The sequence below is a fragment of the Columba livia genome, chromosome 7 (genome assembly GCF_036013475.1).
Source record: "Columba livia isolate bColLiv1 breed racing homer chromosome 7, bColLiv1.pat.W.v2, whole genome shotgun sequence".
NCBI lineage: Eukaryota > Metazoa > Chordata > Aves > Columbiformes > Columbidae > Columba > Columba livia.
In genome coordinates, this window is record NC_088608.1 from 7,753,124 (window position 1) to 7,768,385 (window position 15,262).

The 15,262-nt window shown below is 39.5% G+C and overlaps 1 protein-coding gene across 1 annotated transcript in view; it reads left to right on the forward strand.

Moving 5' to 3' along the window:
- NCKAP5 (NCK associated protein 5) overlaps positions 1-15,262 on the forward strand; it is a 487,324-nt gene that overhangs the window by 227,303 nt on the left and 244,759 nt on the right. The window contains exon 5 of the mRNA XM_021296516.2: positions 6,885-6,958. Coding sequence (XP_021152191.2) covers positions 6,885-6,958 — 74 coding nt within the window. The remainder of the gene's footprint in view (positions 1-6,884; positions 6,959-15,262) is intronic.

A 15,262-nucleotide genomic window follows, 5' to 3' on the forward strand; every position in this document is an offset into this window, starting at 1 on the left:
CGCTCCTTAGCATCATGGAGTAGGAGCTGGGAAGCTCTGGGATTCTTTCTTCCATTCCTAGTACTGAGATACTTTGATTTAGTGTTACATTTACATTTGATACATTTGATTTACTGTTACTGATACATTGATTTACTGTTATTCACCTCAATTAGGTCAACTTTTTAGCTTTTTCTCTTTGAGAAGTAAAATCCAGCATCATCGCTGTCCTCCTACGTGCTGTGACTTTGCCTTCATGTCAAGGCCCATGTAGATTGTTCAACTGACATGTAAAACCACTGTAGCCCTTAAAAGGGTGAGCAACTCGAGCCAGCCAAGCATCTGAAAATCTGAATGGTGGCAGTGGTTTTCACCCAATCTGTTCTTCACTTTCCAGCTATGGTCCTCTAAGCCAGGGAATTGCTCCACGGAACACTGGTCTCTACATCTCTCCTGCATGTGCCTTCCCATGAGATTTCCTTGTAGAAAATGTCTTAATGGAAACCAGAAGGTTTTATAAGCTGGTGGAAGATAGCGTAAAGCTACAGCATTTCTGTGGCGCTGTGTGGGAAGAATGTGAACATCAGGTGTCACTGAGTAGCACTGTACCCATGTCATTATCCTGGAGCTTGTACTTCTCCGGGGACAACCTGGCAAAAATTCAAATGCAGAGGAGCAATGGATGCCAGCTGTGAATCCGAATACCATTCCTCTGCGAACTCTCTCCACATCCCTGTGTTCACAGTGCGCCGGGTGCAGAATCTGTCCGTTAGCTGATGAGCTTTTGCTATTTCAGGCTTTATTAAACTCTGCTGTCCTCTGTGGATAGTGCCATTTAACAGGGTGCAAAGCAGAAGCTGAGCAGCCGCAGCAGGAGCAAAACACAGCTGATTTTCTATGAAAACAACTGGCTTCAGATGAGTCGGTAAATCAGCGTTAATCACTGCAGCTGAGATGTAATATGAACTGTTCACTGAGGCTTAAGTGATTCTGAACAATTAAGAAATTTGCTCAACATATTTATTAAAATAATCATTACTGTTTTTACCGTAATGGTGTAATTCCACAGTATGTGCATGAGGGCTCTTGCCAGCCTTCTGCTCCGTTGCAGATGCTCTAAGTGTACACTTCTATGCCAGTTGTTAGTAAAACTGACAATTCAAATAACACGTTGAAATTAGGTAGGGGTAGAATCAATCAGCAATAATTGCAGTTTTAATAGATCTTCTATTCTTAAGACACCTGGTTTAGCTTTTATTGCTATTTAGCACCAAAGGTGAGCAGTCCAGCCAGGTGTGGTATTGAAGGGAGTGACAAAAACATGTAATGCAAAGAGGTTTTGTCTTTTTTCATACCTGATTTATTTTTAGTGTGCAGCTGAGTAATGTGTAACAGACAACTCGCTCCAGTCCTCAATTACAATGCTTTCAGACATGTGAAAAACATAGTCCAGACAAGAATACATACATATATATATGTCCTCTTGGACTGCTGGAAAAAAGCCTATTTTCTGTCAAAGGTTTATGCAGCAGGATGATAACGAAAATAAATATTTTACAAAAGTTAAAATATTCTCTGAAGGCAGTCTGCCTGGATCTAAAGCTTTACTCCAGGGCACTCTTCCAAGTTCCTTCAAAGATGACTTGTGTCTCCGTACTTGGTGTCACAGCTTAGATCTCCCCTTCACAGGTCAATCCCATCCACTCGTTGCTTTGCAAACATCATTTCCTAATTGCAACAGTCTGCTGTTTGGCTGCAGACAGCTTTGTTGTTGTTTGATTTCTTAATAACCTTTCCCTGTGAAAATATGACTTTCTGCATTGTAGCAGCTGATTGTGGGCTCTCTGTGCGGTTCTCTGTCTCCAGAGCTGGACGGCTCCAGATACTCACAGGAACTTGTCTGCAAGTTTATCAGGTTGTTCGTTCGATGTTTTTCTCTGCTCCCCAAGGACAAACATCCTCCTCTGTGGAGCACCAGAGCCTGAGTCCACGCTGATGTTTCCCTGTCTGGTTTCAAATACAAATCCTAGTGGAGCTGGTGGTGCAGCGGACGGCATTGGGGTTTCTGCTCAGCATCCAGCCCAGCTGAACCAGGAGCAGTGTTAGATGTGCCAGGGGACAAAGGGACGTTTTGGGCTCTGCAGGGCTAAGTATGACTGTCGTGGTTTAACCTGAGCTATAATACCATATAACCATGGCAGCCACTTGCTTGCTCATCCCTCCCATCCCTGAATAAGGGAGAAAATCAAAAAGGAAGGGAGAAACATGTGTATTGAGATACACACAGTTTAATAAAATAACAAAATAACACTAATATATTGCTACTACTAATAATATGTATAAAAATCAAAATAGAATGTAAAAGATACTCAAAGCAATTCCTCATGAACTCTGTTCGCACCGAGCAGCCAGTCCCCGGAAGCAGCACCTGGTCCAGAACTGCTGATCCGGGAGAGACAAAAGAGAAAGATGCAGAAAGGCCCAGAGGCCTCTGCAAAACGGCAGGATGGCAAAAGGCTGAACTAAAGAAAGTCCCGAACAGAACTCTCCTGAGCAGGTCTCTGTGCCAACTCCAAGCCGCTCCAAGGCTCGCCAGAAGATCCTGACTCTCCTTAAACATGAAGCATGACACTAATGGCACAGAATACTCCTGTTGATCAGTCTGGATGTCAGTCAGCTCTGCCCCATCCATGCCCCCTTCCCAGCTGCCTCACACCTGTGGGCAGAGAACCCAAAATGTCCTTGGCTCTCAGAACAGAGCAATTAAAAACGTTAACGCTGTCCAGGGGTGTTATCTTCTTGTTCACAAACTGAATCCAAACAATGACCATGCTAGCTCCGAAAAAGAAAGCTTTCTAACAGCATGAAGGAAGTTAACTCATTTTCAGTCAAACCAGCACAAGGACTTTTACCTCCCAGCCCTGCTTCACAGCTGGGCTGCAGGAACGCGAGTGCCGGCCCAGGCTCTACCCCAATTTCCCAATTTTCTGCCCAACTCAGGCATCTCAGCTGCACACCCAAGTCGTGCTTTGGGAGCTTGTTGGAACAGGGGAGGCAGGATCAGGCAGAGGGGCTGCCGTGTCCCCATGTACCCGGTTGAGGAGTGCAGGTTTGGGAGTCCGGGGTGTGCAGGGCTGGCTCTGGGGGCCGGGGCACCCCAGCTGCGGGGAGGCCAGTCCCACCGCCCGCCTCCCAGGGACCGCTGCCCGGTACAGGCTCACGCTTAACTTCTAGCACATGAGTAGCTCTATTGAATTAAGTACATAATCAAGTGATTTGCTGGATCAACGACTGTATCCTTAATCCTTTTCACATATTGCTAAGCTCATTAAACTGTCTTTGATACCAAGCTGTGCAAGTTCCTTAAGAGAGGCAGAGACTATGTGCTATTTCTTTAGCTTAAATTTATCACCTCCAGCTTCCAGCGAGGGATTCCTGTGTTATAGGCCGAAGGTTGCCCGAAGGGTTTGCTCTGTAACAATGGATGGGAAAATGTTCTGTGTGCTGTATAATTTTTGATACGCTGCCCAGCACAACAACATGGATGTGCCAGAACAAATACCCACGTAACCAACCAAAATACTGAGCAGTGGATACTGGGCCTTAGCAGAGCCACTTCATTTCCTTTCTCTTCCCTGTTTTTTCCTGACAGTCATCCAGCTAACAAAGAAAAGAAAAAAAAAAGCAGAATAACTAAGCATTGTAAAGCTAGATACTTAGTTCTGTCAAAAAACATACTTGGGTACATTTGTAGGCTTGGTGCTTCAGCTCAAAGGAGCGACGATTTTGGTAAAGCAATTCTCTAGTGCTCTCTAAATTAGATGAGCTGATATGTGACATTTACATACCAACTCCTCCTGGATGCCAGAATCTGTGCAGCTGTTAGAAAGATTTTCTACTGCGTTTAGACATATTACAGAAGGTCTTTTCCTTAAAACATATGCCATCACAGGAGGATAGATAGAGGAGTGAAATCCTCCTGGCTGGAAGCTAACTCATGGAGAAGGGGACGGGTTTCACTCATTATGGAAAGGATTTTAAAAACATCACTTTTTTAAAAAATCATGGACTTCTTGGTAATCCTGCAGGTTGGGAGGAACCGCTGGAGGTCAGAGTGGGGCTCAAAGCGGGGCCAGCGCAGCCCAGGCTGCTGAAGTCTTGTTCGATTGTGAATAACAGCATGGATGGGGATTCCAAGGTTGCTATATAATATCATCAGCTTTATAAAAATACACTAACATACAGAGCTCCAACAAAGCTACAGAATATTTGTATTACTGCTCTCGACATGATCTATTGGGTACTGAAAAATGTCAGTACTTTACTAAACTGTATATAGTTTAGTTTCTCAGATTTTATGCTTTCATTGAATGTGCTACATTATTCTAAATCACAGAGTTGCTCTAAGTCTCAAATAACTATTTGCTTCACGTTGACAAAACGATAATACTGGGTTCTGACCCAGAGTTTGCAGAATTTGGCTTATTGGGGTAACTGATAACAGAAAAGAGCAGAAACCTGGGCTTAGGAACAGAGCCCTTGTGTGAAGCAGATGGCTTGCTTGGGACACGGCTGGCACGTGAATGTGCCATAACAGCACAGGAGAAAGGAGGTGCTTCTAATCACAGTATTTCTATCAAATCATGGTTGGTTTTTTACATTGCTTTTGCACAAGGACAGATTACATACTCCTGAGTTGAAGGTCTTCAAAGAGAAATTGAATAATATTTCTGATTTGCCGCAGGAAAAACTTAACATTAAGGCAGCAGCCATGCAGGATAAACACATTGCTTTCTTTCTCCCCATTGTCTTTATTTCTAGACAATATTTTTGTGAAAATTGCTTCAGAATGAGTTTTTTAAATTATCATTCCACTATGTGGAATAAAACTGCTGATCCTATCCTTGCCTTTAGGGCAAAGTGCACTGATGAATAAATCAGGAATATTGTTTAATATTACATTAAAAAGATAGAAATGTATTAATACTAATTTGTACCAGGTTCGATGTAGTAAAAAATATTAAATGAAAAAAGGCAGCTTGTTTTAAAGAACTTGGGACTGCAACTGATCCTCATATATTTGTAATGTATCATTTTTCTAAACTTCAATGTATGTGCATTACAGGATGACTTGTATTGGCTTAGAAGAAGCTTGCTGCTTAATTGACATTGTGTAATTCAAGTAAAATTCAACTCGATTGAGTAACAGGGAGAATAACAGCTGGCGCTGAAACCAGCATCTAATCCAAGCAGCATGGATACAAAAGCTATATTAATGCCACTGAAGTTCATGGTGTTTCTCAGGACTTACATTATTTGATGGTTTCTGAAAGTAACATCTACAAAATAAATCTATCTACAGTAGTTAAATTAAAATTTAAGCCTGAGGCAACCACAGAGTTTAATGGGAAGTTTCCCAGTACCCAGAGGTTTTCATGTCACACAGTCTGACCAGCATACGGCTGAGGCTCCTGGGGAGCAGCGTCTGACCCTCCTGTCCCCTCCCTGCCAGGGACTGTTTCTCTGTGTCGCCATAGCCTATGAGGAACCCACCTCTCGGTCAGAACAATACGATAATTACTGTGGGCAGAAACACAGAATCACTTAGAACAATTCCAGTCCTGAAAACCAAAAAATGTTTGTTTGTATATGAATTATGATCATTAAACTCAGCTAACATTTATCTTCACCTTGAGAAGACACGATGATGCACTGTCCGTGTGGTAGCTATCTCCTATTCCTGGCCATGAAGATAAATGGCTCAGAAGAACCAACTACTTTGCAACAAAAATCCGCATTTGTATACAAAATAGATAATTATAGTAAAGCGGCAACTCCTAATACAAACAAGAACCCCACAAAGTGACTTTGTGAGGAGTCCAAAGCTGGAACAATGGGGCTATAAAAACAGAGCTTTTGTCTCCAAAAGGGAAGATGGATTCATTTCCATAGAGTACTCTAATACATGTTATTTCCTGAAGTATGAGGTTTGAAACATATTTTTGCTTTGGTGAGATATTTCAAGAGAGTTATATTATTACTCATAGGCTTTCAGAATAATAGTAATGTGGCCGTGCTGGTACCGCTATCATAGAAATATATCATGTTATATCACATGTTATTCTGTGGGTTCATTCTGAAATATTTTATATAAATAACACTGGAGTTGCCTTCCTCCTGGAAATGAAGGGGTATATTTCTATTATGGACATATTTCTCTGTTGAGAACAAACATCATCTCTTTGCACTGAGTTTAAAGAATAGACTTCAATAAGTAAAAAATCCAGATTGTTCATCTGATCATGATAATTTATCAGCAATTCTGTCTGGACACAAATATAGTAGCTTTCATATAGTTGATATTGCAAGTTATAACATCTGCAAAAATTGAACTGGAAAATGATATAGGAGCTGAGTTATAGTTTCATTTTCAAATAGGGTACATGCTATAATATTTTTCATACCATCCATGAAAGAAATATTTGAGTCAGATATTCAGTTCACTTTGATTTATACCTAAGGTAAGCAAAATGTGCACCAAAACAGTGACTACACTCTTGAGAAGTTATTTTTCAGTCTGGACCCAGGGAAGATAAGTCTGGGCTTAGAATATGGATATGTATTTATATAATATGCACTCTAATTTATTTGTGCAGCTTACACATCCTCACCGCCTTTTCCCCTCAAATAATCTCTGAAAAGTGTATTGGGCTACTGTTCACTTGGTGTGAATCCACATTTGGCTTCAATCATTTTTTACATCATTCTAATTTCTATGTATATGGGATAACCTTGGGTGCAAAATGAAAGTGGACTCCACAAACTGACTCTCACTGTCTGTTATTCAAAATTTTAGAAACGCTTTGAGCATTGAAGAACTAACCTTTTAATCATTTTTCATTTAGGAATATATGGACTCAAACAAATACATAGAGCATTTAGTGACTCAGCTGGAAGAACAACGCTGGAACTTATGGAGGCAAGTACTATCCACATACATATGTATTTATGTTTCTATTTTGGAAAAAATACTGCACTCCATAGTTCTAATTCTTCAGTTCAAATAAATGATTGGGTATTCAGTTTCTCCACTTCTTAATTCTTTGTGGACTAGCAAGTCTTACCAAAGTGAAATAAGTAGGGCATTATACACAAGTTGAATCTTGCCCTTGCTCATCAGGGTGTTACACACACGCAGGTTTCCTCATGTTCAAGTTTCTGAGCAGCTACCTCTACTTCAGATTCTTTTAATTGGACTGAATTTACGAAATTGTCTTATATTCTTGCGTACAAGTGTTTTCACTGAATGGCACACAAACTGTAGCCAAAAAATCCCCCCAGCATAGCAGCATGAGAAATTGAGAGTTTTGCAACTGAAATAAACACAATTTTAAAATTCTGAAGTACCTTTGACAGTGCAGAATTTCTATGTCTTCTCTGTTCACATTGCTCGGTGCGGGCTGCCCAGGTTTAGCTGTGGTTTAAGCAGAGCCGTGTCCCCTGGTGAGATGGTTTCAGAACCTTGCAAACCTCCATGCATTCCTCTGGTCTAGTACATGCCCTCTACATATTGTACTTCAGTGGTATTGCTGCTGTGTTGCTGCTGTGCCTTCGTTAATTATCTTCGCTTGCATCTTTCAAAAATTTCTCAAGCATCATTTGTAACAGTGACGTGACAGCAAAAACGTCTGAATCTATAGATTCTTTATTGTATTTCAGCAGCTGTTGTTTCAGGTCTGTTCTGATAGGAAATGGTAAAGGTAGCCAAGAAATTAGCTAATCTTCAGAAGCCTCAGAAGTCTCACGTACATAATGAGTTAATTATCTCTTGATCATTTTAAAATTAATTCTTCTAGACTTTTAATTTGTATAGAATTGTTATTATCACAGCTGGTCTGAAAAACTTGGCTTGTACTTTATCTTTTCTTAAGTATTTAGTATCTATTTCTTAACTACTTACTATTTCATATTTTTATAGTTAGCAGCTAAATTCCTATCCAGGACAACATTTAATACATAGTAAATGGAATAATACCAGTGATGAAATTCATTCAACATTCATAGCCATATATATATTTTTAAATGCACTATTTAACTTTTTTTTTTACCTGAAGGCATATAAGTGGTGACAATCTTTATTAATATACAGCCTGATATATAATAATCTTCAGGGAATAATTTAATCTGCATAGTTGAACACCTATTTCACCTTAGTTCATCTGAAGGAAGAAATAATGGTTTCGCTGATTTTTCAGGTGAATGCCTCATGTACAAAAAAAAGTGACATGACAGTACTAGATTGTACCCGCCTCTCAGACTTCTCAGCCTATAGGACAAAAAGTAGTATTACAGCATCTGCAGCACACAGAATTTACTATACGGACTTTATCACTCACAAAGTTTCTATTTACTTTCTGCTGTCTTTTGAAAATAGTAAAAAATAATTGGCAGCAACAATTGAAGTTTACATTTAAGATAACAGAGTTCAGGAGATTATTTTTGTAAGAATGAAGGTGATAACATTATATGTGAATGACACTACCATGGTTAGATATAAAGGAATAATAAAAGATTAAAAGATGAAGAAGTCTTTGAAAAGTAGCAGGGGTAGAAACTTTATTTTATTATGAGCAGACGTTCAGAGGAAAATTCAGTGGGTTTAGAAAACTGGAGACAGGAATTTATTTTTAATATTAATTTATTTTTAATATAACTTTTACAGGGTATTGGCATAAAAAGTTAAGACTTACAATAAGCATTACAAGGTAAACTGTTCTGGTTTTGCCGGTCTTCTTTGAACAGCTTATTTCTCTCTTTTAAAGCTCTGGGATGTTTTATAGCGGGGATTATGCTAATAGCTCGCGCTGCGCAGGGCAGGACTAGGCTGGCTGCAGCCAGACAGATGTCCTAATAAATCAGCATAGCCCTCTTCTCCGACTTCATTATGCTCTTGATTTGTGACTACCACAGTTTTAACCCAGTGGGTCACTGGGCGCTGAACCTGACATTGACCGATAACCCCTACTTTACTCTCGGCCAGCTAATAAAAAAGACAGACACAAATTCTGGCCATTTAGCTCCTTCAGCGTTACTTACAGCCGGGACAGATTTATCGCGGCCAGGCTAGGACAGAGGAGACTAAAGCCGATGTCATGGTTCGCATATCAATTTTACATTTCCCTTACATTTCCACCCGTACAATGGGACTCTAAAAGACATGTGGGGGCAAAAATTTCTTTTCATTTTAAAGGATGACTGTTTATACACGGCGTTAGCATCTGCTGTGGAACATTTATTGCTGTAATTGCCGTCCCAGGAGAACTGACTATGGTTAGGTCACATTTTATAGCTTTCTGCTAAAACAGACCTTTAGCCCAGCTTCAGATGTTCTGTTGTTTAAAACCTTTACAACAACGAGCGAAGGTACCTCACTGGTATGAGGAGATGCAGACTTTTTTAACATCACTTTTCTTATACTGAACATTTAACAATTATTATTTTCACATGAAGAATGATGCAAATGATAGCTTATTTGACTTGTTAGTGGTTCCTCCCTTTCCCAAGTTTAAAGAAAATAAATTTAACCAAATTGAGACAAATTTGACCCCTGTCAATGTACATCACCAACATCTATCACTGGAGATGATTGTGCAATCACAATAGTGATTGTGCATCTCAGTGTGTCAGCTTGAACCAGAACACTGGATTATTTTAGACTTCTCTGCCTTACCCTGTCTGGAAAGAACTTTAAATAGGACAGAACTGGGTCAGGGGTAGGGGATCCCCCTGCAGTGTTGTTTCTCCCATAGTCATTTAATGCTCTATCTATTTCAGCTAATGTGTATTACTCCATATAATTTTTATGGCAGAATCACATGGACAATCAAGATGAGATGCAGAAATTTGCTCCTGCAGTCTTTGCTAATTGACCTTGACAACAGAACATAACTTTTAAGTCCTGAACCATAGATCAGTGTCAGCAATGACTAGTTCCTTTAACAGAAGAACGAATTGGTATTTCAGCATAGGGTGCTTGCCTAAATATCCAAGTGTCAGAGCCTGCTCTTGAGACATTCTGAGGGAATTTTATTAGTAGTACTACTGGAACCAGGACCAAACCTTTGATGCTGATGGCAATTACTTGCATACATGAAGAAAAGACTATCCCCATATCTAGGATAATTTTACTTAGACTTTGTGAATAGGCATTGTGAATGCAAAAGAGAAGTAGAAAACTGAACCGAAGAACAGAATAGCATGGAATTGCCAATAAAGTTGTATGTGACTTTACAGTTGAACCATTTAATGCTTTGAGGTTTGGTTTCTCCTTCCCCTCCTCACCCACCCTCTTTCCTCCCCTCCCCTGGCTTCCCTCTCCTCCTCTTCCTCCTTCTCGTCTCCTCATGGATACAGGAAGAAAGTCACAATGGCAACATTTCTTTTTAATGCATACCAAACAAAATAAGACAACAATCACAGTTCATTAAATATTGATGTAGATAATATTTTCAGGCCTTGTATGTCACTTTGCTGCTACTGACAGAGTGAATAAAAATTACTGTAGAAAGAAGTTTCCATTATCATAACTTTCCGTCTAAAGGTTTGTTTTGTTGACAATGAAGAAGATATATAGAGAAGCTAGGAGAATTGTAGGTAAAACATACAGCATTAATTTAGTTACTATATTGACATATACATATTTTTTAAAGTGAGGATATCCTTCATTTCAGACAAGAGAACTGCAAAATGAATGAAAGATCCACAGCACCTTGTTAGATTATTAGAGTAAGGAAAAACACAGAGGGGGATGAGCACAAATGTGCGAAGATGGCGTGGCATTTCTCCATCACTGTATTTCAAAACCAGAGTTTGTTAAATAGGTTTGCCATGCTTTCATCACCAGCATTAGCATGCTTCTATGTTCCTGGGTTTAATGTTTGTATACTAAAGAGGTGGCAAGTAGTAAACAGGTTCCTTTTGCTGTAATCAGAAACTTCCATTGGGAGACCATAATTGCTAAGAAACAAAATAGCTCTGCAAGAATTCTTGATGGTGAGCACAGATTAAAATAACAACTGTGATTAGCTTTAAACTGCTTGACTAGAAAAGGACTAATCTTAGGGGAATAAGTTGCATGGCAAACAAATGAATAACTCTATGTATGATATTACAGTAATGAAGGCTGTGAAAAAAAGCCAATGCTACCCCAGCTAAATAAGGTCATGCTCTGCACAAGTATCTTTTTCTTGTCAAGTAACAAGTGATTTGGGCTGAGGGGAATTAAGGTCAAAGCAGACAGATCTTGGGGCTGAAACCCCATTTAAACCCTTTCTGGAAGTTTCTGCTAAGTTGCCTCTGGTCTATGATACTTATGTCAGTTACAGACTGTATTTGGAATCAATTATCTTGCAAAAGTGTTGTAGCCTGTGATCAGCAGGCAGAGATTGGTTTGGTTTGGTGTGGTTTTTAAGAGCATAAGCTTTTTTTCTTCTTTGCTTCTTGATATTCAGTCCACCTGTCTTGTGACACCACCTTGCCAGTGGATAACGCCAGGTATAAGGAGTTCAGTGCTATCAGCCACTAACACCTGCCTCTCATCTCTGTCTCAGTTTTTTGTTTGGCTGGGTTTTTCCTTGGGGTGGTGATGGTGGTTTTTGGGTTTTCTTTGCGACATCTCTACAACACTGCTGGATACAGCAGTGGATATATATGATAAATTTGTAAAAAAACCCATGGATGTATTCCTTTTAGGTTCCTTAGTGTTTGTAGGTGAGGCTGGCCACGGCAAAGCAGAAGTGAGTTCGGCAGCTAAGAGTCATTCAGTCACCACAGGTACTCAGATGTTTCCAACCAACATTCTAACAGCATACATGTCTCTCTAAAGCTGGGGCTTCTGATTTGTGGCTTTACATGTGAAAAAAGTTATCAAAAATGTACATAAAAACATATAAGGCTAGCAAGTCATCTAACAGAGTTGACAACACCACTTCAGATACTGCTTCAAGGATTAGTATTTGAATATGCACATTAGGATACCAATTAAAAATGTATCTGATTTTTGGCCAAATGTTCTTTTCTTTGGCTGAGTGTAAATTTGGATGGTTCAGTGAGCAGTGCAGATGTAGTTACAGGCCACAAAAGGCACTGCCATTGTATTATCTGTGAATGGAGGCGGCTCGCTTCCTCGGACTCCCCGGCACAATGCCCATCTCACACCACACTGGTTAAAGATACTTTTTCATGACTGAACTGGATGAGAGCAGTGTGGACAATGAGTATACAGAAAAGCAAATGTTTTGGTCTTTGCCTTATAAATCATATTTTTAATAAGATCACTGAAAAGTAAGAGGGAATATATTAAAGATTACAAATGAACCTTATGGACTATGTAAGTCCACTGTAAATACTAAATCCGTAATCAAGGGAAGGGACTGGACAGCTGCTAGAACACTTGTTGCAAGATGCAGTAAAGAAGTGCACATTTAAATATAATTTATCTCAATATTCAAGACTGATCACTGTTTTTTAAACAAATTAAAATAGGCATCTCACAAAAGTTTATAGCTGTTCGAAATCTATCAGTTCCACTAATTCCTGATCAATAAGTAAACCTCCTTCAACAATGAGTCATTTTAAGTCTGATTTGGCATATTTTTCAGAGTATTTGCTAAGCTGAATTAAAATTGAGCTCAATTTGATGTGCTGTGTTATATTGAGGAATATGACCTGTGATGATTTTAGCATTTTACATTCATAACAAGTATTAATTTTAAATAATACGGTTCTCAGTCTGTTTCCTTTAATTGGAGAAGACTCCCATTAACACTGCCCATCGATGCTGCATGAGTCAGGAGTGAAGTGTCAAGCCTCAGTTATTCAAGTCATTACATAAAGGAATTGGAACCATTTGAATATAAAATATATTTTATACAGGCAAATATCTCCGTATCTATGCTAAGCTACTTAGATTTTAAACCTGCAGACAAAAGATGGCAAAGTGTTCTTTAAAAAGTAACTTCATACAATCATGTTTATAAAACTAAATAAATTAACCACTTTTAAATTTAAAAATGATAATAACATCCTGTAATTAATTAGGGATTGGGGTATTTTTTGCACAGATGTATGCTTGTCATAATAGCGAGACTGCCAGGGCCATGAATTGATTTGTTTCTCTTAAATTAAAAAAGAGAAGGCCTTGAGCAAAATATATTCTTTAGATATATTGGGTAGAATAAGGATCACAAATGTTCCCTACCAAGTTGAAAGGAAAAAAACTCCAGCAGGGAAGTATGTGGAAGATCTATTTGACATATGGATGTTTGTTAAAAGCAAAATGCTTGAACAGCCCAGAGTAAATTAGATCCTCATTTGTATGCTGGAAAATGAAATGTATAATCTTGGCATGGTTCTCTGTTTGCTTTAGATTTTTCACAAGAACAAACTCTTGTGTGTATGCAGATACACATATTACTTCAGTGGCTACTTAGGGTTAGGAAAAAAAATATACTTGGAGCTGATTTTATGTGAAACTGAGTGTGAATGGGAGGTTTTCTGTCCGTGTGTCCTGAAGCACAGACTTTGGTTCAGGTCGCGGCTCTGGGCTCGGCGCAGAGCTGAGCACACCCAAAAGTACCGCACGGGGGGCAACGTCAGACCAGGGGTCACCTGACACCGTACCCCAGCTTTCAGATAGGAAACCAAATAACAGACCAACATCACCATCCACAAGAAATGAATATGCAATTATCTGTTGGTGTTGCCCAGAGAATATCTAGTCGTTTTTAAAAATCATACCTTTCCAAATGGAAACTTCTCTGTAGTCTCTTTTTATTATTTGGTGTTGAATTTAGTCCTTCACTAATGTCTAGGCACAGCCACACTTATTCATGTTGAGTCATATTTCACTCTTCAGCTAATTTCAATTATTTTATCGGAATTATTCACAGAGCAAAGAATAATTCCTATGAGTAACAGTGGCATTGCCCTGAAGTCTTCTCTAAGACTGGAAAACCATATCTATACACAGAGCTTCTGTTTCCTATTTACAGAGGAAAACCTTGATTTGTATCAAGGCAATAAATGAGAATTTGGACTCTTATAAAAACAGGATGTCCAAATGTCTCATAGAAATGAGTAGTGCACAGACAAGCTGTGACATGGGGTTTGGGATGGTGGGGTGAGTTTAAGGACAGAGAAATAAAGAATTTATGAATTTGTTATTTTTAAAGGAATGGTACATCAGCAATCTGTTTCATTAATAAAGTCTACAAACAGAGCAGTGCCGATGGCCGTTGTAGAAGGGCCCGATGAAACGTATGTGAAGTCATGCAAGTCAGGTTAGCACCTTTCCCTGTAAAGCAGTTTCACTTGTGAAAGAAAAGTTAAATAATCAAGTTGAACATTTCTGCTTCATTCTGTAATGCTCAACCACTTTTATTTTTCCTAAACTACATTAAAGCAAGACTTCAGGACCCCAAGCGAGAACAGGGCCTCATTGTTCAAGTCTGTACACAAAGTGAGAAATGGTTTTCATCTCCTCAGCCTCCAGGATGAGACAAGAAATAACATAATTCCCTTTTCACGGAGAAAAATAAAATTCTGAATATTATAAGTAATGGAGCTTATACAAGAGATCTGTGCCTAAGCCAGAGTTTTGCTGTGTCCCAGGTCAGTGTGTGAATCATAAGGTTGGCATTTCTCATGTCACAGCACTGTGTGTTGTCAGCCTGTTCACTCCTCTCTGGGAAATGAAGTTCCCACATCACTGCCTGGAAGTTTAAAAGGTTTTATGGCTTAAAGCAGGCTCAGTGACAATCTTACGCCATTCTCCATGACTAGGGAACATTTTCCTGTGTCGTGGTTCATTACATGATGAGGTGTGGAAGGGGAGGCCTGTCTTTGGAAGTGTCCTTGTCCAAGGGCCAACTCTTGTCCTTGGCCCTTGTCACTCCACAGCATAGAAGCCCATGTGAAGGATGTCCCCTGTCAGGGGATGTGTACTGGCAAGGGCAGGAGGAGGGAAGGGCCCCATCCTTGTGTCTTGAGGCAGTTTATTTTAAAGTATGTTGCTGTTTCTGTGCTGGTGCACTGGTTTTTAATATAGAGAAAATCATGAATGTAGATACCCATGTCATCTGTCTGGGCCTATTACAGGACACCTTTTTTGAGTTGAAAGCAGGACACCTGTACAACCAAAGTGTTGCTGCGACATCGCCTCTTCTTGTTATTTAAGGTTAAGCTTGTGCTGATCTATCACTGTCATCGTACAGCTTTCTCCTGC